This window comes from Silurus aristotelis, assembly GCF_946808225.1.
Source record: "Silurus aristotelis genome assembly, chromosome: 17".
Classification (NCBI taxonomy): domain Eukaryota; kingdom Metazoa; phylum Chordata; class Actinopteri; order Siluriformes; family Siluridae; genus Silurus; species Silurus aristotelis.
The window spans coordinates 3011654-3037562 of NC_139590.1; the positions used below are offsets into that span (position 1 = coordinate 3011654).

The 25909-nt window shown below is 38.5% G+C and overlaps 1 protein-coding gene across 13 annotated transcripts in view; it reads right to left on the reverse strand.

The window, feature by feature from the left end:
- Nucleotides 1-18560, reverse strand: part of pdxdc1 (pyridoxal-dependent decarboxylase domain containing 1) — a 28930-nt gene extending 10370 nt beyond the window's left edge. For 2 of the 13 annotated variants that reach the window (XM_083566875.1, XM_083566879.1), the window contains exons 1-13: nucleotides 18432-18560; nucleotides 13971-14041; nucleotides 8374-8442; nucleotides 8154-8228; nucleotides 7679-7825; nucleotides 6709-6898; nucleotides 5792-5860; nucleotides 5625-5703; nucleotides 3177-3261; nucleotides 2945-2993; nucleotides 2006-2107; nucleotides 1510-1635; nucleotides 851-901 (exon numbers count right to left, since the gene is read on the reverse strand). In XM_083566875.1, coding sequence (XP_083423001.1) covers nucleotides 851-901; nucleotides 1510-1635; nucleotides 2006-2107; nucleotides 2945-2993; nucleotides 3177-3261; nucleotides 5625-5703; nucleotides 5792-5860; nucleotides 6709-6898; nucleotides 7679-7825; nucleotides 8154-8228; nucleotides 8374-8442; nucleotides 13971-14041 — 1113 coding nt within the window. In that variant the 5' untranslated portion in view covers nucleotides 18432-18560. Of the gene's footprint in view, nucleotides 1-361; nucleotides 407-850; nucleotides 902-1509; nucleotides 1636-2005; nucleotides 2108-2944; nucleotides 2994-3176; nucleotides 3262-5624; nucleotides 5704-5791; nucleotides 5861-6708; nucleotides 6899-7678; nucleotides 7829-8153; nucleotides 8229-8373; nucleotides 8443-13970; nucleotides 14042-18304 lie in introns of all 13 variants that reach the window. The other 11 variants (XM_083566884.1, XM_083566872.1, XM_083566876.1 and 8 more) reach the window with 9 other exon arrangements.
- Nucleotides 18561-25909: the final 7349 nt, after the last annotated feature.

The window sequence follows — 25909 nt, forward strand, 5'->3', positions numbered from 1 at the left end:
TCCGTCCTTCTTTATTAAGTGTAGTGGTATAAGAGGAATAAAACATTCACGGCGTATTTAAAGGCGTGATTCAGATATGGGACACTAATCGACGGTATTTAGTTGATTTATTTTATTATTATTATTATTTTTTTTAGAATGGCACCCCTCTGACGTGTTTTATTCCTAAGACGATATTGTCTGAGAAAACAGGACCATCCTACCCCTATACACACACACACACACACACACACACACACACACACACACACACACACACACACACACACACACACACACACACACACACACACACACACACACACACACACACACACACACACACACACACACACACACACACACACACACAGCTCTTTACCATACTCAAAGCCTCCAGGAGAGAGATCTCACTGTCAAGGACATCCTGATGGTGACGACAGGAAGAAAGGGCTTCGTTTTAATTGCGCTTTAAAGTTTTTGTTACAGGTCGCTTTCGATATGATATGATACGATACACACACACACACACACACACACACACACACACACACACACACACACACACACACACACACACACATGCATGAAGTGCTTTAAACAGGGCGTCTTCGAATCTATTTATTTATTTTTTTAAATTTTTTATAAGTATTTTATGGCTATAAAGGAAAAAAATAAATCGAACGATGGGCCATTGATCTGTTTAGTTTTCAATCGGGTTCGAATTGATGATGTCAGCAATAATCAATAAAGGATCAATATGTGAATGAAGTTAGCACAATTTCGGACAGTTGACGGTAAAACGTACAACGCAGTAAATCTCACAGAGGCTTCGGTGTGTAAACTACAGAGTAAAAACATTTTCACTTACCGAAGTCTTTATAGAGGCCAATGTCTTCAGTTTGGTCAGAAGCTGCTGACTCTGTGGAAACACCACACAAAAGTCTTTTTCAAAGTGTCTTTCCTTCGTCCAGAAAGTATTCTCTTCATCCTAACACTGTATAAATACAAACTCGAGGATTCCTCCAGGTTTCAATTAAAAAAACTGAAAAAACTTTGTATTTGGTGTCAGCTGATTGGTCAGATGGGTAGCCAATTACTCATACAGACAGCCAATTGGTCATATGGTCACCTAAATGGTCAGATAGTCACCTGATTGGTCAGATGGAAAGCCAATAGGTCAGATGTTCACCTAATTGGTCAGATAGTCACCTGATTGGTCAGATGGAAAGCCAATTGGTCAGATGGTCACCGGATTGGTCAGATGGTAAACCAATTGGTCAGTTGGTAAGTCAGTTGGTCAGATGTAAAGCCAATTGGTCAGATGGTCACCTGATTGGTCAGATGGTCACCTGATCAGGCAACTATCACGGCTGGTGCTTAATGTCTTGACTAGTCTTAAATCATCCGTTACAGAGGAACTTAAGCTGCAAAAACAAAATGGGCCACATTTTACCTGTTTCAGCAACCATATTATTATTATTTGTTCTTAAGGGACAATACTATAGAATGTGAGGGGTGCATACTCACAAGCTGCGAGGCGTGTTGGATCTTCTCTACAATTCCATCGTGTCCAAGATATTGTAACGAAAGCCAAAGAGGAAGAGCACGAAGTTTCTCCACTGGGTGGCTGGAAGTGAGACCTGCTGCTAAAGACTGTGAGAAAGGAAGAGATTCAGGCATCAATGCATGTGTGTGTGCATTTGTGTGTAGGTGTGTGTGCATGTATGTAACTGGCTGAACCACAGTTTACCAACATAATAACGACCCCAAACACACCGCCAAGATGACCACTGCCCTTGCTGAGAAAGCTGCCTTGTGAGATACTGTATGTGTATATTTGTGTGTGTGTGTGTGTGTGTGTGTGTGTGTGTGTGTATTAAACAGAGTTTAAATATACACAATATTACTCTATCATGGGTGGAGCTGGACTCATTGGAAGGTTTGTGATTAGTCAGAAGCATTCTTATGCAGATTTGTTTAACATGAGCTCCGCCCACAGAGGGTTTAAGGGCCCTGTGCTCACCAGTGCAGGATCCTCGTGTCTGTAGAGCGTCGCAGCAGGAACAGCCGGGAGACCGAGCCACGGGCCAGGAGTCAGCGTAATACTGTCACTCTTAGTGGCTGCCTGGAAACACACACAAAAAATGTGTATTTGCACATGTATTTACACATGCACAAAGACAAGGACACACACAAACAAACATGGATGCACATATATATATACACACACACACAGATACACAGACACATATGTAGAGACACAAACACACACAATTAGAAATATACTCACACACATACACAAATAAACATATATACATATACACACACACTTTTGATTTAACACACACACACACTTTTGATTTAAAGCACTTTTGTACGTCTCTCTGGATAAGGGCGTCTGCTAAATGCCGCAAATGTAAATGTAAATGTACACACACACACACACACACACACACACACACACACACACACACACACACACACACACACATACAAACAGAGCCAGGTACACAGACACATACAGAGAGACACTGAAACACACACACACACACACAGCACGGTACACAGACACATGTGTAGAGACACAAACACAGAGAATTAGAAATATACTCACACACATACACAAATAGACACAAATAAACATATATACATATACATATACATATACACACACACACACACACACACACACACACACACACACACACACACACACACACACACACACAGAGCCAGGTACACAGACACATACAGAGAGACACTGAAACACACACACACACACACACACACACACACACACACAGAGCACGGTACACAGACACATAAGGAGAGACACTGAAACACACACACACACACACACACACACACACACACACACACACACACACACACACACACACACAGCCAGATACAGACACACACTTTTTCCAGTATTCAGGTAAAAATGAAAGTAATTTTGTACCATGACTGCAGAAGAGACATTCCCAAGCACCAGGGTTGCCAGATTGACACTGAAAGCAAAAGATGGAAAAGAAATCAGTCACCGCAGTCACCATACACTTTATGTATTTCACACAAGCAGCTCGGCAGGTTACATGAAAAATTTTTCAGTCAGAAGTAAACGTCAAGGTATAAAAATAAACTGCCTGCAACACAGAGGACGTGTTTATACTTCCGAATGACCGATTACACACCCTTCCACGTGGAGCCACACGCTGTACTGAACACACAACTCTTTCAGGCGATTTAGTTTGTCCGTATGACCCGCACCGGGAGTTCCTAAAAAATACACAAATAAAGTCGAGTCAAGAAGCTTTCATTTTCATTTCAACGATATATAGCTGACGCAGTACACGGTGAAATGAGACAATGTTCCTCCTGAACCCTGGTGCTACATAAAACAACACATACACACAAAACTGAGCTACATCACACAACACAGAGTTACATCACACAACACAAAGATACATACACACAACACAGAGCTACATCACACAACACAAAGATACATACACACAACACAGAGCTACATCACACAACACAAAGATACATACACACAACACAGAGTTACATCACACAACACAAAGATACATACACACAACACAGAGCTACATCACACAACACAAAGATACATACACACAACACAGAGCTACATACACACAACACAGAGTTACATCACACAACACAAAGATACATACACACAACACAGAGCTACATCACACAACACAAAGATACATACACACAACACAGAGCTACATCACACAACACAAAGATACATACACACAACACAGAGCTACATACACACAACACAGAGTTACATCACACAACACAAAGATACATACACACAACACAGAGCTACATCACACAACACAGAGCTACATCACACAACACAGAGCTACATCACACAACACAGAGCTACATCACACAACAAATTTTGACAAATCCTACCGATAACTGGTTAATACCCAGCTCACCCTTTTCTACTTTAAAACACCAATTTAATAACATAATATTATGCATACTATATTACTATTAATTATTACTAGGGGTGACCCTGAATAGTAGTAGATTCGATGGGGGGGCTCAATGTTTTTGCATAGAACTACCAGTTTTATCCCAATAAATTAATCTACAGCCTATTATGATAATGTTGTAAATACAAATGGGAAAAGAAATAATTAATAATGAATTTTTAAAGTGTGTGAATCAATCCGCCTTCCCCTGTGACAGACTTAAGTTTTAATTTCAGAATGCAATTATTTGCAATTCTCATAAATCCATATTGCATTTACGATAAAACAACAACAACAACAACAAAACATTAAACTGAGAATATATACAATTGTGGGGAAAAAATATGGTAATTTTGAATCTGATTGATGCAACATGTCTGAAAAAAGTTGGGATGGAGCCATGTTTACTACTGTGCAGCACAACATCTTCTGTCCATATACATCTGGGGACTGAGTAGAGCAGTTGCGGAAGTTTTGAGAGACGAATGTTGTCCCGTATGTGTCTGATGCAGGATTCTAACTGCTCAACAGTTCTGGGTGTTCTTTGTTGTGTTTTTTGTTTCATAATGTGTCAATTCAGGTCAGTTCAGCACCAGGACTCTTCTACTACGCAATCATGATATTATAATACATGCAGTAAACATTGTCTTGTGCAAAAATGCAAGACCTTCTCTGAAAAAGACTATTTCTGGATGGAAGCATTTGCTGCTCTAAAACTCATCTGTACACAGTTCAGCATTGATGGAGCCTTTTTCCAAGCTGCCCATTCCACAGGCACTAATGCACTTTCATACCATCAGATCTTTTTTAACTGAGTGCAGATAACAAGCTAGATGGTCCCTCTCCTCTTTAGTCCAGAGGACGTGGTGTCCATTGTTTCCAAAAAGAAATTAAAATTTTACCTCAGTGCATTTTAAATGAACTTTGTAATTCCATTACAGAACCATGACTCATTGTTGCCTGAGGGCCCAATCACGGTCATCCAATATCGATCCAATCCAACCCAACCCAACCCAATCCAATCCAATACAATATGAGATACGGTTTCACCCTTGGGCAAAGAGATTTTTCCAGATTTTTGCAAACTTTTGTTCAAACATGTTTTATGTTGAGGAACATTATTCTGAAACTGTCTCACAATTTTTAAACACAGTCTTTCACAGATTTGTGAAGCAACACTTATCTTTACTGCTGAGAGACTCTGCTTCTCTAAAATCTTACTGACCTGCTGCCAATTAAACTCATTATTTGCAAACTGTTTCATTTTAATAACACTTACTTTTTCGCTTTTTTCCTTAAAATGGTACATTTTCTCAGTTTTGAACATTTGATACATTTTGATATGTTCTATTGTGTATAAAATAGGGGTTTCACAAAATTTGCAAATCATTGAATTCTGTTTTTATTTACATTTTACACGGCGTCCCAATTTTTTTTTTTATAAAAAAATTTTAAAAAGCGTGTAAAAAAAAAGAAACTGATGCAGACCATGAAATGGAAATAATATATTATAAAAATGTACGTTTTTATTCTTTCTGTATGGCCCGGTGGTTAGGGACGTCTTCTTTAAAATACTGCATACAATAAATTTATCTGAAATGAGTGTAGATTTAGTTCATTGCAACTCACCAGCGTTTGCTACTAGAAGCAGAGGAATCTTTCCAGCCTCAATGTCCGATTTGATAAGCTTGTCGAGCAAAGCCACATCCTGTGAGAACAAGACACTTAAAATACAAATATGATACAAAAAAACATGCAGGATTTAAAAAAATATATATGTTGAAGGACAAACTGACCATTTGGTGCTGAGAGCCGAACATGGTGTTGCATGGTACGGTGCAGACGCTAGACAGAGGCAAACCCAACTACAAACAAAAAAAAGGAAAAGAAAAGAATCAAAATAAAAAAAACCTTTTTTATTTTTAAACAGTCGTTCATTTACCCCTCTTTCTGTATTTTTATTATCGACGTTCCATTTTAAAAGTATTAGTAACAATTATATGGGCAGCAGTAATAGTGCTAGCATTAGGAATAGTAGCATAAGTAGTAATAATATCAATAACTGTAGGGGAAGTAATATGAGAAGTAGCATTAGTATTGGAAGTACTAAAGATAAAACTACCACTGCAGTCGTCATGCTAATAATGCACAGCAGTAATAATGGTAGTTTTTTTCTATTCTATTATTGCTCATGCAGCTGACACCACAGCTAGGACAGTAAAACCACTACCGCTGCTATAATTATTTCTGACACTAGCACTGTCTCTGCACTCTTACTGCAGAGACAGTGCTAGTGTCAGAAATAATTATAGCAGCGGTAGTGGTTTTACTGTCCTAGCTGTGGTGTCAGCTGCATGAGCAATAATAGAATAGAAAAAAACTACCATTATTACTGCTGTGTAGGGGTCAGTGGGTGTAGGGGTCAGTGGGTGTAGGGGTCAGTGGGTGCAGGTGTCGGTGAATGCAGTGTCGGTGGATGCAGTGTCGGTGGATGCAGTGTCGGTGGATGCAGTTGCAGGTACATGCATAAGTTGGTGTATGCAGGTGCTGGTGGATGTTGCTTCGGTGTATGCATGCGTTGGTGTATGCAAATGTTTTTGACTGCAGGTGCTGGTGTGCACTGGCAGTGTATGCAGGTCTTTGAGTCAGTCCATGCAGTGTTGGTTTTTGCAGGTGTAGTTGTATGCAGGTGTTGATTAATGCAATTTATTACCTGGCTGCACAGGTGTTCTCCCAGCCCCGGCCTGCACGCTGCGCTCAGGTAAATGACTGGTGCTTTGACACTGTACACACTGAAGCCCTCTGTAGTGTAATCCTCGTAGCGGGTGTGAATGACGAGCCGACACACCTTCAGCAGCCCGTCTCGCTCGTCCTCATGGTAATACGCCGAGCCGTTCTCATACCTGCAACAACACACGGAATTCTACTTCCATTTTCACAATCACAGCATTTCATTCAAAATAAAAATCGTAAAATAAAATGCTCCTCACACTGATGTGCAGCTTATACATAAACAAATCAAAACAAAAAAATATTCAATTAAACAGCAAAAACTCTGATTAATAAGAAAACTATAATGCTAATGAGGATGATGAAGATTATAATGAGGGTGATGATAATGATGGTGAGGATGAAGATGTGGATGAATATGTGTGTGAGTGAGGTGATTATGATGACGAATTTAATTATAAAGATGATGATGATAAGGAGGAGGGTGATGATTTTGATGATGATGAGGAAGAGGAATAGAGTGATAAGGAGGAGTAGAGTGATAAGGAGGAGTAGAGTGATGATGAAGAGGAGAAGGGAGATAATAATGAAGAGGAGGAGGAAGAGAGTGATGATAAGGAGGAGGAGGAGGGTGATAATGATGATTATGATAATGCTGATGATATTATGATGTGCTGGTGATGATACGAATGATGATGATGATTATGATAAGGAGGACGGTAATAATGAAAGTAATGATGAGGGTGATAATGAAGATGATGATGAGGAGGGTAATGATGAAGGTGATAAGGAGTGATTATGATGAGGATGATGAGGAGGATAAGGGGGATGATGAAGGTGATGATAAGGAGGTTAATGATAAGGGTGATGAGGAGGATAAGGGTGATGATGAGTAGGGTAATGATAAGGATGATGATGATGATGATGATGATGATGATGAGAATGAAGGATACCTGAAGAGTCTGCAGAGCCACAGCGTGGTGTCGGTGAGGATGCGTGTGGTCAATTTTCTCACACGGTCTTTATCCAGGATGGAGATATAAGCAGCCAGGCTGTGACCCAGCAATGCCATGTGACCTTGCTCTCCAACACACTGCATCCTGCTGCGGAAACACACACGCATGCACATGCACACATAAGCAAACAAATACAGTGAAAGGTTTATCATTAATGACCTTATCATCTCTACCTCCAGTGCTGTGTGTTTTTCCTCACCGTGGAAATAGAGGGAAGTGTGTGTGTGTGTGTGTGTGTGTGTGTGTGTGTGTGTGTGTGTGTGTGTGTGTGTGTATATTTGAATCAGAGACAGAGATAAAATGTGTGTGTATATATGAAGCAGAGACTAAGATGTGGTGTGTGTGTGAAGCAGAAAGAGAGTTGAAGTGTGTGTGTGAGTGTGTGTCAGTACTAAATGGCGCAGGAGATTACCGGTGTCCCTGTTTGTCCTCGTCATCGTGCATCAGGTTCTGGACGAGCTGCAGAATGGTCACGAAATTCTGTCCACTGAAAGTGAGACATGAGGAAGTGAGAGTGAGGAGGAGGATGAGGATGAAGGAGGCACTGCAGACGTGAGACAGACAGGAGCGAGCAGCATCAACATGGACGCTGAGCTCTGACGCTCACACACTCATGACTCAGACACACTTACTCTCCCTGTAAAGGTCCTGGAATGTCCCTCCAGCTAAGCCGCCGTCTCTCTGTGTCCTGCGCCATGTCCCTGCAAAACACAAACACGTCACGCTCACGTTCATCCTTAACGCACAAACACCTCCAGAGATTACTATACAATATCGACCTCGAAATGGATGCGGGATTGTTTTTATTTTAAAGGTGCAAAAGGTGATTCTTGTTTTTTATTTCTTACTGGTACAAACATACACTCACCGGCCACTTTATTAGGTACACCTTACTAATACCGGGTTGGACCCCCTTTTGCCTTCAGAACTGCCTTAATCCTTCGTGGCATAGATTCAACAAGGTACTGGAAACATTCCTCAGAGATTTTGGTCCATATTGACATGATAGCATCACGCAGTTGCTGCAGATTTGTCAGCTGCACATCCATGATGCGAATCTCCCGTTTCACCACATCCCAAAGGTGCTCTATTGGATTGAGATCTGGTGACTGTGGAGGCCATTTGAGTACAGTGAACTCATTGTCATGTTCAAGAAACCAGTCTGAGATGATTCGCGCTTTATGACATGGTGCGTTATCCTGCTGGAAGTAGCCATCAGAAGATGGGTACACTGTGGTCATAAAGGGATGGACATGATCAGAAACAATACTCAGGTAGGCTGTGGCGTTCACACGATGCTTAATTGGTACTAATGGGCCCAAAGTGTGCCAAGAAAATATCCCCCACACCATTACACCACCACCACCAGCCTGAACCGCTGATACAAGGCAGGATGGATCCATGCTTTAATGTTGTTAACGCCAAATTCTGACCCTACCATCCGAATGTCGCAGCAGAAATCAAGACTCATCTGACCAGGCAACGTTTTTCCAATCTTCTATTGTCCAATTTTGGTGAGCCTGTGCGAATTGTAGCCTCAGTTTCCTGTTCTTAGCTGTCAGGAGTGGCACCCGGTGTGGTCTTCTGCTGCTGCAGCCCATCCGCCTCAAGGTTCGACGTGTTGTGCGTTCAGAGATACTCTTCTGCATACCTCGGTTGTAACGAATGGTTATTTTAGTTACTGTTGCCTTTCTATCAGCTCGAACCAGTCTGGCCATTCTCCTCTGACCTCTGGCATCAACAAGGCATTTGTGCCCACAGAACTGCCACTTACTGGATATTTTCTCTTTTTCGGACCATTCTCTGTAAACCCTAGAGATGGTTGTGTGTGAAAATCCCAGTAGATCAGCAGTTTTTGAAATACTCAGACCAGCCCGTCTGGCGCCAACAACAATGCCACATTCAAAGTCACTTAAATCACTTTCTTTCCCATTCTGACGCACGGGTTGAACAGCAGCAGATCGTCTTGACCATGTCTACATGCCTAAATGCATTGAGTTGCTGCCATGTGATTGGCTGATTAGAAATTTGTGTTAACGAGCAGTTGGACAGGTGTACCTAATAAAGTGGCCGGTGAGTGTATTGAAAAATATTTTACTAGTAGTTTTATACAATAAACATTTTGGGCATTGAGGCCTGACGTGATCTTAAATTTTTTCACCTTCCTCCACTAGTATAATTAACCCTCTGCTCCTCCTTCTTCTTTAAATACGTGTTCACCACTGCCATTTCCATCCTTTTAGCAACATCTACCACCATCTGTCCTTCCACCTTCCTCTCCTTAAAGCCGTACCTACCCAGTAGGAAATTGGAAATGATCTCTTCTTATAAATCTTATTACTTTGTTTCTTGTACACGAGTGAAGCTTTGCGTTTACTTTGAACTAATTCTTTCCAAAAGTGCAACTTTAAATATTTGTTACACACATTTTCATGGCGATATCATTTCTCCTGCCACAGCCTGTTGTACTTCCTGTAAACCTTGAATGACAGATGTGTCGAGCAATAAACAATGTTTTTGTGTTCAGTAGTGATTTTGTATCAGTTCATTTGTTTTCTAGTTTGTTAATGTGTTTTTGTATAAGTTAATGTTGGTTTGTATTTGTGTATTCGTTAATGTGTTTCTGTATTTGTTTTAGTTAGTTTGTAGAAGTTAATGTTTTTTGTGTTCGTTCTTTTGTTATCGGATTTGTTCATGTGTTTTTGTATTAGTTTGTGGGGTTTATTTGTATTTGTTAGTGTGTTTTTGTATTAGTTCATTTGTTTTCTGATTTGTTAATTAGTTTTTACTAATTTTGTTAATTAGTTTTTACTGATTTGTTAGTGTTTTCTGATGTATTAATGTTTTTATAAAAGTTTTTTTGTATATGTTTTAGTTAGTTTGTAGTGGTTAATATTTTTTGTATTCGTTCATATGTTTCCTGATTTGTTTGTGTTTTTGTATTATTTTTTTTTTGTATTTGTTCGTGTGTTTTTGTATTTGTTAATTTGTTTTCTGATTTGTTAATTTGTTTTTACTGATTTCTTCATGGTTTTTTTTGTTGAAGTTTTTTTGTATTTGTATTAGTTGGAGTTGTTTTGTATTTGTTTTAGTTAGTTTGTAGTAGTTAATGTTTTTTGTATTCGTTCATTTGTTTTCTGATTTGTTCGTGTGTTTTTGTATTTGTTGATTTTTTTGTATTTCTTAATGTTTCTTTGTAATTGTTAATCTGTTTTCAGATTTGTTCATTTGTTTTGCACTTATCAGCCGCTGTACAAACATCACTGAAAATATTAATAGTGCAATAAAGACTTTTAAGTTATTGTGAACTATCATTATTTTTTTTTCTTTATAGATGCAATCTGGGATTTTTCTTTTTTATTATTTCTCACTAGTATAAATACCCTGGAAATAAAATACAATAAAAATGATTTAAAACATACAATAAAATAAATCTTGTACAAACATCACTGAAAGTATTTCTAATATTATACACATTTTCAACATATCATGTCCTGTCATGATTCTCTTTCATTTAAAAGGTTCAATTTGCAATTTCTTACTAGAACAAACATCCCAAAATATTTATTATACTATAATTTGCAACCAATAGTTTTAAGGGAGTAACAGACATGCTTTTTTTATTTTCTCTAGTTCAACTACCTTGAAAAAAAATATGATAATGCAATAAACATTTTACAAATATTGTGGCCGGTCATGATCTCTTTTTCGTTAAAGCTGCCCATATCTTCGAAATCAGAAATGTATCATCTGTGAAAGGACGGAAGCTCGCGTTCAAATTAGCGACATGGTTCCTGAACAGGTCAAATACAAAAATTACCTCAAGCTTTTAAAGCAATTCTGAATAATTGCATACTGCCTGAAAAGAGCTGCTATTAAAATATTGTATTAAATCCACTGAATTTTAAAAAAGGTTTTTAATTTGTAGATGTAAATTATTGAATATATTTATATAAATGAAAAAATGCTAGATTTGTAACATACAGTGAGGAAAATAAGTATTTGAACACCCTGCTATTTTGCAAGTTCTCCCACTTAGAAATCATGGAGGGGTCTGAAATTGTCATCGTAGGTGCATGTCCACTGTGAGAGACATAATCTAAAAAAAAAAAAATCCAGAAATCACAATGTATGATTTTTAAACTATTTATTTGTATGATACAGCTGCAAATAAGTATTTGAACACCTGTCTATCAGCTAGAATTCTGACCCTCAAAGACCTGTTAGTCTGCCTTTAAAATGTCCACCTCCACTACATTTATTATCCTAAATTAGATGCACCTGTTTGAGGTCGTTAGCTGCATAAAGACACCTGTCCACCCCATACAATCAGTAAGAATCCAACTACTAACATGGCCAAGACCAAAGAGCTGTCCAAAGACACTAGAGACAAAATTGTACACCTCCACAAGGCTGGAAAGGGCTACGGGGAAATTGCCAAGCAGCTTGGTGAAAAAAGGTCCACTGTTGGAGCAATCATTAGAAAATGGAAGAAGCTAAACATGACTGTCAATCTCCCTCGGACTGGGGCTCCATGCAAGATCTCACCTCGTGGGGTCTCAATGATCCTAAGGAAGGTGAGAAATCAGCCCAGAACTACACGGGAGGAGCTGGTCAATGACCTGAAAAGAGCTGGGACCACCGTTTCCAAGGTTACTGTTGGTAATACACTAAGACGTCATGGTTTGAAATCATGCATGGCACGGAAGGTTCCCCTGCTTAAACCAGCACATGTCCAGGCACGTCTTAAGTTTGCCAATGACCATTTGGATGATCCAGAGGAGTCATGGGAGAAAGTCATGTGGTCAGATGAGACCGAAATAGAACTTTTGGGTCATAATTCCACTAAACGTGTTTAGAGGAAGAAGAAAGATGAGTACCATCCCAAGAACACCATCCCTGCTGTGAAGCATGGGGGTGGTAGCATCATGCTTTGGGGGGTGTTTTTCTGCACATGGGACAGGGCGACTGCACTGTATTAAGGAGAGGATGACCGGGGCCATGTATTGCGAGATTTTGGGGAACAACCTCCTTCCCTCAGTTAGAGCACTGAAGATGGGTCGAGGCTGGGTCTTCCAACATGACAATGACCCGAAGCACACAGCCAGGATAACCAAGGAGTGGCTCTGTAAGAAGCATATCAAGGTTCTGGCATGGCCTAGCCAGTCTCCAGACCTAAACCCAATAGAGAATCTTTGGAAGGAGCTCAAACTCCGTGTTTCTCAGCGACAGGCCAGAAACCTGACTGATCTAGAGAAGATCTGTGTGGAGGAGTGGGCCAAAATCCCTCCTGCAGTGTGTGCAAACCTGGTGAAAAACTACAGGAAACGTTTGACCTCTGTAATTGCAAACAAAGGCTCCTGTACCAAATATTAACATTAATTTCTCAGATGTTCAAATACTTATTTGCAGCTGTATCATACAAATAAATAATTAAAAAAATCATACATTGTGATTTCTGGATATTTTTTTTTTTAGATTATGTCTCTCACAGTGGACATGCACCTACGATGACAATTTCAGACCCCTCCATGATTTCTAAGTGGGAGAACTTGCAAAATAGCAGGGTGTTCAAATACTTATTTTCCTCACTGTATTATAATGTTTTATTGTTATTACCACATAAAAGAAACTTTTTGTAGTAATACATTTTTATTTATTTTATATTCAATATACCATTTTGTTGGCAAAACCGTGAGATTTCTATGTGGACAAACGTTTGTGGACACCTGACCATAAGATTTATATAATCTTTTTCAACATTCCATTCCTCATTTAGTCTCCATTTCCTGTTATAATAAGCTCCACTCTTCTGGGAAGATGTTCTACTAGATGTTTTTTTGCAATAGTACAGAAGGTTTTTAGATACTGTAGCATGAAATGTTCCCTTCATTTGACCTAAGAGACCCAAACCCAAACATAAACATCTGCTTTAGTTGAGTTGGAGTGGAAGATCCCCTTCTCTAGAGCTCTGGTGAACGCTGACTGCACCCCAGGCCTCCTTATCTCACCTAAATAAGTCCCTGATTCAACTTGTGGATGAATGAATCTCACACAAATCTCCACAAGCACACTTCAAAATCTAGAGGAACATCTTCCCAGAAAATTGGAGGTTACTAGAACAGCGATGTGGAATGTGAAGTTTAAAAAGCACATTACTTTACGGTCAGGTGTCCAAAAAATAACTATTTATTTCCAGATTAAAAGGTAATGTGAATTAGAATCTTACAGCGGGCCACTCTCCAAAATCTTCATGGCATCGGAGAGGTGATTCCCCATCTCAGCAAGCGTCGGGTCCATCTGAAATCACACAGTCAGAAAGGTTTGATTCAGCTTTAATCACTTGATCAATGAATATTTGATGCTTGAAACTGCGTATGTGAGAAGATCCAGAAGCCTCTAAAAAGGATGGGGAAAATGGCGTAAGGCAAATTAAAGGCGAAATCAGGAAAGCGTATTTATATCCGGTCAGTTTCAAAAGTATCGCAACACCGAAGCCCATTCATTCATTTTTGCTGTGGGGTAAAAACCTTTTGGGTTCCAGATCAAACGGTAAGTAGGAGATGAGCGATTCGATGGAATTTATTTTTCCATTGAACACGTGGTGTAAAAATGTCAACAAGTCAAATAACGGACTGCTTCCATAAATGTTGAATTTGATCAAGCGAAATCGCTGCCACTTCCATTTTCACGACAGTGCAGCGATATGGATTCTTTAGTGTCCAGCTTCAAGAATTTCTCTTAAAAGGAGAAAATCCTGAAAAATTCCACATATCGAGGGAGTGAATGAATGAAGAAGGAAAGGACTAATGTTAAAGTAGAACATAGAAAATTTAACATCAAATGTTAAACACACACACACACACACACACATTTGTATTAGGTCTACCAAACGTAAACTCTAATAAATTTTTTTCATTTATTTCCTTTCATTTTATCAATTTAATTGATAAATTCATTTAATCACAAAAAAAAAACATTTATTGCGTTAATTTAATTTATACATTTTTTTATACTTTATTTTTTAAAATATCATTTTATATATTATTTAACCAAGCAGGCATTTGATTTAAAAAAATATAAACAGTTGATGTTTACAAATGTTAATAAAAATAATAAACTGCATTAATAATTAAACATTTTTATTTTTTTAAAAAGCAATTTTATACAGTATTTCGCGTTTCTCCCCCCGAACCGTACCGAAATCAACCCGGACCGTGACTTAGAAACCATGGTAAGTACCGAACCGTGAATTTTGTGTACCGTTACACCCCTAATATAAACACGTGCCAGACAGATCCCAGCGGCTGCGCCGTTACTACAGCAACAATAACGTACAGGAACGAGCGCATTAACAGAAACCCGAATCGATCCCGATCTGACCAATCAGAATCCATCAGCTATGCATTATTTCCAAAAGTACACTAGATGGACTACGGTTTGTGGACACCTGACCATATGATTGGTATGAACACCCACATTCCACATTTGTTGTTATAATAACCTCCACTTTTCTTGGAAGATGTTCCACTAGATTCCACCACAAGGGTGAGGTTGAGGTGCGGTTAGCATGAAAAATTCATTTCAATAGGGTTGGAGCTCTACAGCAGGAGATCTTCCACTCCAACCCATGTAAAGTATATCTTCATGGAGCTGGCTTTGTGCACAGAGATGGCAGTCATGTTGGAACAGGTTTGGGTCTCCTAGATTAAGTGAAGGGAAAATTTCATTACAAAGACTCCAAGTACCTCCAAGTTTGTGGTAAAAGTCTGAGGAAGAACCACATATGGCTGGAAAAGTCTCTCATTTAGAGTATTCCAGGTATTTCAGCTATATCGAAAGCAAAAATGAGAACCCCGAGCTACAGGGAAAGTCGTTACACCAAAAAGCAAGTTTGAGTAAAGGAGTGGCTGTGTGAAGAACAGTGAACAAACAGTCTCGACCAGGATCTTTTTCATAAACGTTTGTTTGTAGATAGCAACAGGGAGCTCCGATAACTGAAAAAGTGGGTTTGTGACCTGAAAAATCTGACTCTCCCCCCCAGAGTTCCCTTTATAATATCCTAAATGAGAACAGGTTCCATGATATTCACCAACAGGGGTCCAAACACCAACAGTGGAGTCAGAAGATCAGCATTAACCTGAAATGTATATGAAAAAACACGAACGCCAGAAAGTTGAATAAAACTGGAATTTGAAGGCCAATACAATCGGTAAAAGCAAAAGGGGCGGAGCTACGGTTTCTCAGGATACGCTTTGATAAGTTTGGTAAACATGGAACAAAACAAAAAAGATCTTTCCTCGTGAAATCTTATTTTAGACGTTAATACTCGCCATTCCGTTTCGTTTTTTCGTTGCACTCGTTTCTCCACACGACGTCTACGAATCAAATATTCATAAAACAATGTGTGTGTGTGTGTGTGTGTGTGTGTTTTTTTTTTTTTTGGGGGGGGGATTAATCACAGCAACACTACACTAGAAGCGTGGAAACGGGTTCGACCTGGAAGTACATACGACTGCAGATTCTACAGAATTCTCTTCAATGCAAAAATTCCTCCTATTTCTAGCCTTAAATAAAAAAACCTATTGTTCTTATTTTAAGGATAAAACACTACGCGAGAGACGGTTTATCTTTTTTTTATTAAAGCTTAAAGCTCGTTATTTGATCTGCTCAGCTTCATCACCATCTCAATGACATCATTCGAGGCCTTGTATCTTTTACGATTTTATTTTAGCTAGTTTTAAGTTGTGTTCAGTAAAAAAATGCTCGATAATCACAATTAAGACTTGTTCATTAGCATTATTTATTTCAAATGCTTGTTTTATGTCGACACCTTTATTTACAGGCCGATAACGAATGATGAGAGTCTGCAGTGTTAAGTCACCAAACTCCTCACATTATCCAGTACAGTTATTTTTAATTTTCAAGTTGTTCTGTAGTTTAATTTTAGTTGAATTTTATGTTGTAATAAGTATTTCGAGAAGTAACGATTTTGCTTTGTTTTTGCATCGTAACTTCTGCACGTATGGATGAAAAATATTATCAATAACAATAATAATAATAATAATATGGACCAATTGGCATGTGAGGTTTTGAATAATGGAACCAACATGGCTGCCAATCATGTTTCAGCTGCATATCCTGCATGCTGGTTGGTTTAGTAAATCAGCTTTGCACGTCGGTTAATGTTTGATGAACCATCCAGGAATTGAGAACATTAAATTTGTATCGTCTTGCGTTATCATGGATTTTCTCCGGGTACTCAGGTTTTCTCCCTTTATCCAAATCCATGCAATGTTGGCTGATGGGCATTTTTAAACGTTGCCTGGATCACCCTCGTTCAGGGTGTCCACCATTAGAGTTCTCTGAAATCGTCTCCAGTAGTGTAAGGAGGGACAATATTTGTGAAGGGACCCCGAGATCACTGCTGGTATATGATATCTATATCCAAAATGACTTACAATTAAGGGTTTTGCTCAAGGGCTTGGGGGTGGGCTGGGATGTGAACTCATGACCTTTTTATTAGAAGTTCTAACCACTCATCTATCACCTTCTTCACTAAAATATCACATCACCAATTTTCTATATTTATGGCATTTGGCAGAGATCCTTTTCCAGAGTGACTTATATTAGGCTATTTATACCGCTGAGTAGCGACGGGGTTAAGGGCCCCCAGGAGTGGCAGCTTGTTGTGGCCAACGATTTGAACTAGTAACCTGAGCTAGACAGACTGTTTAACCAAAAATGTACATTACAGAATAGAGAAAATAATTTCTTAATTTATCCCAGCAATGTTAGGAAACGGGGTCAGAGATGATACAGTGTCCCCGGAGGGTTAAGGGCCTTGCTCAAGGGCCCAACAGTGGCAGCATGGCAATGCCGGGGTTTGAACCCCCAAAACTCCTGATCATTCTGAGAGACTGACTGCTCGTTTCATGATCAGAAACCACAGATCCTGATCAGGGTCGTTGTGAATGCCGAGAAACCGTAAGCCTCACCCAAACCCGTCTCTGGACATCGGCAACTTGCAAGGAAACCAGACAACCCCGAGGGAACCCCCACCCTGACAAGTATAGAAACCATGTACACAAGATTGCATCGACCCACTGTGCTGGTGAAGATCAAGGTGAACCAGTTTAACTAGCTCAAGCACTTTAGCAAGCAGCTGTTTAGACCAAACCTGGATTGTTCAGCCAAGTGGATTGACATCTTTAGCACGATTTTACAGCCTGCAGCTCATTGCGTCATTGTGTTAGACATAAATACCGACATGGGTTTGGAAAGGCCTATCGTGACGTCACTCATCACGATACCTGGCATCATATGATCATATTGCCCAACCCCTTCACCGCTCCTCCCCCCCTCCCCCACATGTCATCACCCCATAAATCTGCACATCTGATATAACATTAGAGAATGATGACATCCAGAGCTTTGTCTTAATTCCAGATTCTCCCCCGTGTCTCACTTGCATGTTAGTCTAATCTGATCTGATCTAATCTAATCTTATCTAATGAACCGGACCTTCAGGGAAAGTCAAGCTCTCCTGCGTTCATCTCATACCTCTTAGAATTAGACCTTCCTCGGCAACGTGCAGAACGATAAAGTCTCGGCTTCCTTCCGGGTTGAAAATAAGAAATGATTAATAACGTGAAAAAGAAACCTAAAAATATATAATAATAAATCCAACCTCTTGGCGTTTCCTCGCTCTCGGCTAATTTGTGTAGAGCAATTTTTTTCAACCGCACTTCCTGGTGTGCTGGCAGCTGCGACGTAAGCACGTACAGGACACGCCCCCTACTACCCCGGCGCGCTCCCGTGACGAATGAACACAAGCTTTTTTTTCCCCTTTTTTTTGTTTTTATATATATATATATATATATATATATATATATATATATATATATATATATATATATATATATATATATATATATATATAAAACATGCAGACTTCTGTAAAAGCTAAATATATATAACAAATATTATATTGTGTAAAAACAATTTTAATAGCCTATTACATATTTCTTCATAATATACAAATATGATTATTAATACACGCTAATTTGCATATCAGGAAAAAAAAAAAACCCTCTTCATTTTATCGTTCATATGCAAATCACTCATATACACCTTCATCCTAATATTACAATAAAAGCTAACCGATGATATAATACTGACGTCATTTGTTTTCCTTATTGAACTATGATGCAATATGCAAATGATTTCTCCCCATTTAGAATCCGAATCAGAATATTGGAAAAAGGGGAAATCGTTCGGTTGCAGTTGCTCACAGTAAAAGATTAAAGTAAAGATAATTTTAATAAAAGATAAAAATAAATATACATATTAAGTTATATATTAAGTGAATAAAATATGTGGGTGCAGTGAAAACAGATGACAGAAGGTCAGGCCACAATAAGAGTTAGAACAGTTATTGCACATGTAACTAATTATTATTATTGTACTAGATTAGATTATTGCACATAATTGCCCGAGATATTAGCAATATATAAGTGTGGCATGAATATATAAATATATCTATACCTTTATTATCTATATCATGGAACAGCTGCGGGTCAGTGTGAAGAGAACATTCAATGACAGACTCATTCAACCACGATGAGCACCACAGGAGATCATTTCTGCTTTTGGCCATCAAACTATATATACTCGAGGAGTTTTATATATATATATATATATAAAACTCCTCGAGTACTTTCAGTCTGAGGAGTATATTTAGTGAAAGACTCACATTAGGTCTCAGACGATTAATTAAGTGCTAATTTGCATATTTGGGGGGGTGTTTTATGATATGCGTGGGACTGCACAATTTCCAAAACTCTTAACAGCTTTGAACTCAGTACTATTGTATCTCAGCCTCACACTCTGTGTATTTTTGCACTTTTCTCTTATTTCCACTTCTATTTGCTGTTTAAGCAAAGGAGAACATTTACACACTGAATATCTGTATACAAGAGTCAAGACTTGTTCGTGCGAAATTCGATTAACTTCGCTGGAAGGCTTCATTCCGAATCACTGCTCATTCCAGAGGAACTGCTGAGGATAAAAGTGCTGATTGCAGACATGGAGGCTTTTAGACTAATTGCTCAACAGATCCTCAATCATCTTCAGTACCTGGATTACAAGGAATTTATATCATGTATACAGAATCATTTTCAAAACCAGATAAAATACTGTACACACGGCTGTGAAGTGATGGTGTTTCACGCTGAGACGTCAATCAAGAAAAGACACCATTTCAGACTTTCATTGGGAAGGACGGGATATAAAGCTGAATATAAAAATCTTGATCCCATCCTGGTCTTTCTGTAATGTGTACACAAAATATCACCTGTTCTATACCTGGCCGAGTTTTGAATACGTCACACTTTTTGAGCAAAAAAAAAAAAGTCTGGTTAAACCTGACCTACAGGGTGTGTCCAAACCAGGGACAATTTTCTGTCAGGGCACAGACTGGGCGAAGTGCCACAGCTCAGTGTTTTAGTGCTTTACTGAATATAAAACAGGTTCACTGAAGATCTGGGTGTAAAACAGGAAGACACCATGAATAAGATATACACCTACAGTACAGATTACACTGGTATACATACAGAGGAACATATTGGATTTTATGACTTTTCGAGCCATATGTAGTTCCCCCAAACAAAGGACATACAACCCCAATTCCAAAAACAGTTGGGACACTGTGAAAAATGTAAAGAAAAACACAATGCAATGATTTGCAAATCTCATAAATCCATATTCAATTCACAATAAACAACACTAAAAAATAACGTGTAATGTATAAACTAAAAATAAATAAATTTTAAAGAGAAAAACAAGCTCATTTTTAATTTGATGGCTGCAACACGTTTAATAAAAGTTGGGACAGGGCCGAGTTTACCTTCGTGTAGCATCACGTCGTTTGTTCCTATACATCTGGAAACTGAGGAGAGCAGTCACTGACACTTTGGGTGAGGAATGTTGTCAAATTTGTGTCTGATACAGAATTCCAACTGTTTGACAGTGCTGGGTGTTCTTTGTTGTGTTTTTTGTTTCATGATATTTTTTCAAATGGTGAAAGGTCTCGATTGCAGTTCAGCACCAGACTCTTCTACTACAAAGTCATGCTATTATAATATATGCAGTTAGCATGGTCTTGCTCAAATATGCAAGGCCTTCCCTGAAAAAGACGTTTTCTTAATAGCATTTGTTGCTCTTAAACCTGCATATACCATTCAGCATTGATGGAGACTTTCCAAATGTACAAGCTGCCCATTCCACAGGCACTAATGCACTCCCATACCATTAGACAAGTGACCTGTTTAAATCAGCGCTGATAACAAGCTAGATGGTCCCTCTCCTCTTTAGTCTGGAGGACGTGCTGTCCATGGTTTCCAAAAATAAATTCTGATTCATTTGAACACCGAGCACTTTTACACTCTGCCTCAGTATATTTTAAATGAACTTTGGCCCAGAGAGGTGGGCGGTGTATCTAGATGTTCACGTAATGCCTTCTTCTGTGCATGATAGAGATTTCACCTACATTTGTGAATGATACGGCAAACTGTGTTCACAGACAGTGATTTATGGAGGTGTTAATGACCCCATGCAGTGATTTCCATTACAGAATCATGACTGTTAAAAAGGTAATAACGCCTGAGGACCCCGAAGATCACGGCCATTTTATATTTGTCCTTGACCCTCGTGCACAGATATTTCTCCAGGTCCTTTGAAACTTTGGATGATTTTATTTGCTGTAAATGCTCTTCAATTGTTTTGCAATTTAATGTTGAGGAACATTATTCAGAAATTGTTCCAAATTTGTTGCAGTCTGACAAGTTGGTGAAACTCTGCCTATCTTTAGTTTAGAAATATGATAAAACATTTAATATGTGTTCTATGTTCTATAGTAAATAAAATATGGGTTTATGAGATTTGGAAAGTGCATTCTGTTTTTATTTACACTTTACACAGTGTCTCAACTTTTTTGGAATTGTTTAATCAATAACACTAGGAAACATATTTCTCCTTATTTACCCCTAAATGGTGCACCTTACTACTTCAAAAATTCACAAATGGATTCCTAAAAGTACTTTTTTCCTGACAAGGTGAATCCCTGAGGAAAGACAAAAAACTCAACATGAGCTTAAGATCAAACCTTGGATCCACACTGGTAAAAAATTATGTGTTGGATTTACTTAAAATACATATACACCATTTTACGGTCACACTTTTTAAGTAAATTGAACTTGACAAGTGAATTTAACATTTTTTGTAAAATGAATGAGAAAGCTTTTGTTTTATGTTCATAAATATGACTTCACTCAACGTTCTATAATTAAAAGATTTTTGAACTACAATTGAATCTGCTAAGTAAAAATATTGTGTCTTTACTTACTTTACATTAAAAAAGATAATAATTTTAGTTATTATATTGAAAACTAACTTCATATTTTATTTTAGAACTATTGAATAAAAATGGTCTACAGCACTGCTCCAGAACATAAAACATACTCATAAAACATTTGTACTAATGAATTAGTAAAAAGCAGCATTTTATTTTGGTTTTATTGGACAAAGCTTGCAATATTATGGTAAACACATAAATGTAATGTATTTAACAAAAGGCTTGCAGAATATCAGTACAAAAATCGTTTTAGATTGCAATACAACTCTGTAAAAAAAATTTTTTTAATAAATAAATATATATTTAATAATCTGAAACCAAAAATATAACATTTCTCCAACCTCTCATTTTGAACATGCAACAATCTTTCTAAGAATAAAACACGAAAATGGGTGCAGAATAATAATGTACTGAGAACTCAAAGTAATGTGGAATATGATAATTATGGCTAAGTATGTGTTTTTCAAACATATTTTCTGTTGTTGGAACGTAATAGTCAAAGCAATAACACTGAAATTCTTGATTTCAGGTGAAGAAGCCTGTTTTTCCAATAGGTCCAGTAAAATCTTAAAAATAATTTTAATGTGCACCTATGCTTTTTTTTAGGTAACTCAGATTAACTGTCGTTAATATTAAGCCAAGCAGCAAAGCACAAGCTTTTGCAACACGTGTCAACCCCCGTCAGCACCTCGATGACTTCCAGTACTCTCCCAGTCTCTAAAGGGAGATCATCCATGGAGCCACCTTTCGTGATGATTCGTCAGTTCATCCAGATCTTAATGAGTATCCTTAAAGAAATCAGTAGCAAATGTGTATTTATGAGCAACATTGCTTTGTATGATTTGGATTGGTTTAAGGGTGATAAAAATTATAATGGATTTAAATGACACAATATGAGACAATATTTAGAAAAAAAACCCTCGAGGACAAATATAAATGTATAATTTACAATTATATATTTAATAAATTTTAGAAATGAGTTTATTAGAGGGACAGCGCATGTAGGATGTTTTAGAGACGAGGTGAGGGAGGTGAGATTGAGATGGTTTGGACATGTGCAGAGGAGGGACATGGGGTATATCAGTAGGAGAATGCTGAGGATGGAGCTGCCAGGAACGAGGAAAAGAGGAAGACCAAGGAGGAGGTTTATGGATGTGGTGAAGGAAGACATGCAGGTAGTTAGTGTGAAAGAGGCAGATGTAGAGGACAGGGATGTATGGAGACGGATGATCCGCTGTGGCGCCCCCTAATGGGAGAAGCCAAAAGAAGAAGAAGAAGATATTTAATAAATAAAAATTTTTGCCAAAATAATTGCCATAAAGTTGTTTAGGTTTGGAGTTCCACTTTCAAGGTGGTGGATCTCAATAAATCAAACAAATACCATATGCGATTTGATGTACTCCAGATGTAGTATTCATAATGGTAATGTGTGATGAGATTATCAGTGTTCTCAGAGAGATACACCATTAAACACATTTTTACAATTACATTCATGGTGTTTAGTTTTATATATGTTTTCAGAGTGATGTACAAAAGCGCTAGCAATGAATAAATCTACACCGGAACACTAGATTACAACGTAAGATAAATCAGCCTACAAATTTGTTTGGAGGATTGTTTTTTTTTTTTTTAACAAAGACAAAGCAAACCTGGAAAAGTGTTTAAGTGTTTCAGAAAGAGGTGGGTCTTCACCTGTCGCTTAAAGATACCCAGAGACTCGTCTGTTTGGACATCTAGGGGAAGTTTATTCCACCACCTCTTATCCTGAGAGAAGGTGGTACCAGAGAAGCAATGCTAGAAGATCTCACGCATCGTGGTGCAGAGCGAGGAGTGATGAGGTCGCTGAGGTAAGAGGGTGCTGGTCCATTTTTGGTCCACCGAATCAAAACCTCTCTGCGTTTTTTTTCCCACAGCACTGGTCTAAAAAGTCCATTAAAAAGAAAAGGCTGCTTTTTATGGAGGATACACACAAAAGCACATGTATAAAAGACTTATATGCAGGAGAAAACCCCAAAGTAAATAAAATCGCATGCAAAACCGTTTCTCTATTCATGTGCATTAAAACGTACACAAATAAACATGATGTAAATTTGCAATAGATTACAATATTTCTAGTTGTTATAGGATCATTTGTAGCAATAAAAACAAGCAATAAACTAATGGACAAGATTTTCCTCGATGATATATTGACAAGCAGTACCTTCTTTTTCCCCACTCATTGTTTCATATTTTAGATTTATAGACCTTACCTACTTATTGTATGAAGAAGTCAGGTGTGTCAGAGAAGTATGTGAGGGTGGGGCAGGACATGTATGACGACAGTGTTACAGCAGTAAAGTGTGCAGTAGAACCGACAGACTGGTTTAAGGTGGAGGTTGGACTGCATCAAGGATCGACTCTGAGCCCTTTCCTGTTTGCAGTGGTGATGGACAGGTTGAAGGATGAGGTCAGACAGGAGTCTCCATGGACTATGATGTTTGCAGATGATATTGTGATTTGTGGGGAGAGTAGTAAGCAGGTTGAGAAGAGCCTGGAGAGGTGGAGATACGCGTTGGAGAGAAGGGGAAAGTCGGTAGGAGTAAGACAGAGAACATGTGTGTGAATGAGAGGGGGGGCAGTGGAGGGGTGCGGTTGCAGGGAGAAGAGGTGGAGAAGGTGGAGGAGTTCAGGTACCTGGGGTCAACAGTGCAAAGTAATGGAGAGTGTGTTAGAGAAGTGAAGAAAAGAGTGCAGGCAGGGTGGAGTGGGTGGAGAAGAGTGACAGCAGGAGTGATTTGTGATAGAAGAGTATCTGTGAGAGTGAAAGGGAAAGTTTATAGGACTGTGGTGAGACCTGAGATGAGGACGCTGAGGATGGAGCCACCAAGAAAGAGGAAAAGAGGAAGACCAAGGAGGAGGTTTATGGAAGACATGCAGGGAGTTGGTTTGAAAGAGGCAGATGTAGAGGACAGGGGGGTATGGAGACGGATGATCCGCTGTGGCGACCCCTAAAGGGAGCAACCGAAAGAAGAAGAAGAAGATTTATGGACCTTACTTTATTTACTTTATTTACTTACTTTAATGCTATAAATATTAGATGTTTCTAATAATGGAGTCACGAACAGAATATGTTTTTGAGGCCTTTGAATTTAAAGATTCTGTAATGAACCTAAAGGAGGTAAAATGAGACGTAATATCAGAGGAGAAAAATCTAAAATTAGGTTTACAATAAAGAGCTTTGACTTTGTGAATATGAAATGTACCCAGGAGACCAAGTAACTAAACAGTATAATCACAATAAACATCCTTAATGGCTTCTGTAAATTGTACAATAGATTTTTTTTATTTACAACAACATTTACATTTGTGCCATTTAGCAGACGCCCTAATCCAGAGCAACGTACAAAAGTGCTTTGAGTCTGTAGTAATGAATAAATCTACACTGGTACACCAGATTACTAATATAAATATAACTCTTGAGTTCTACAAACTTGGAAAGTGCTAATTTAAGTGTTTCAGGTAGAGGTGGGTCTTCAGTCGTCGCTTGAAGATAATCAGGGACTCTAGGGGAAGTTCATTCCACCACCTCGGTGCCAGAACAGAGAAGAGCCTTGAAATGTAGTTACCTCTCATTCTGAGAGAAGGAATAGTAGCAGAGTAACTTCTGACCAAAAAGACTTTGTGAATGGACTGTGTGAAAACAAGTGTAGAATGGATTCTTCTTCAACATAAAAAAAAAGGACATAATGAAGATGCATTTTGACAGAATCTGCTCA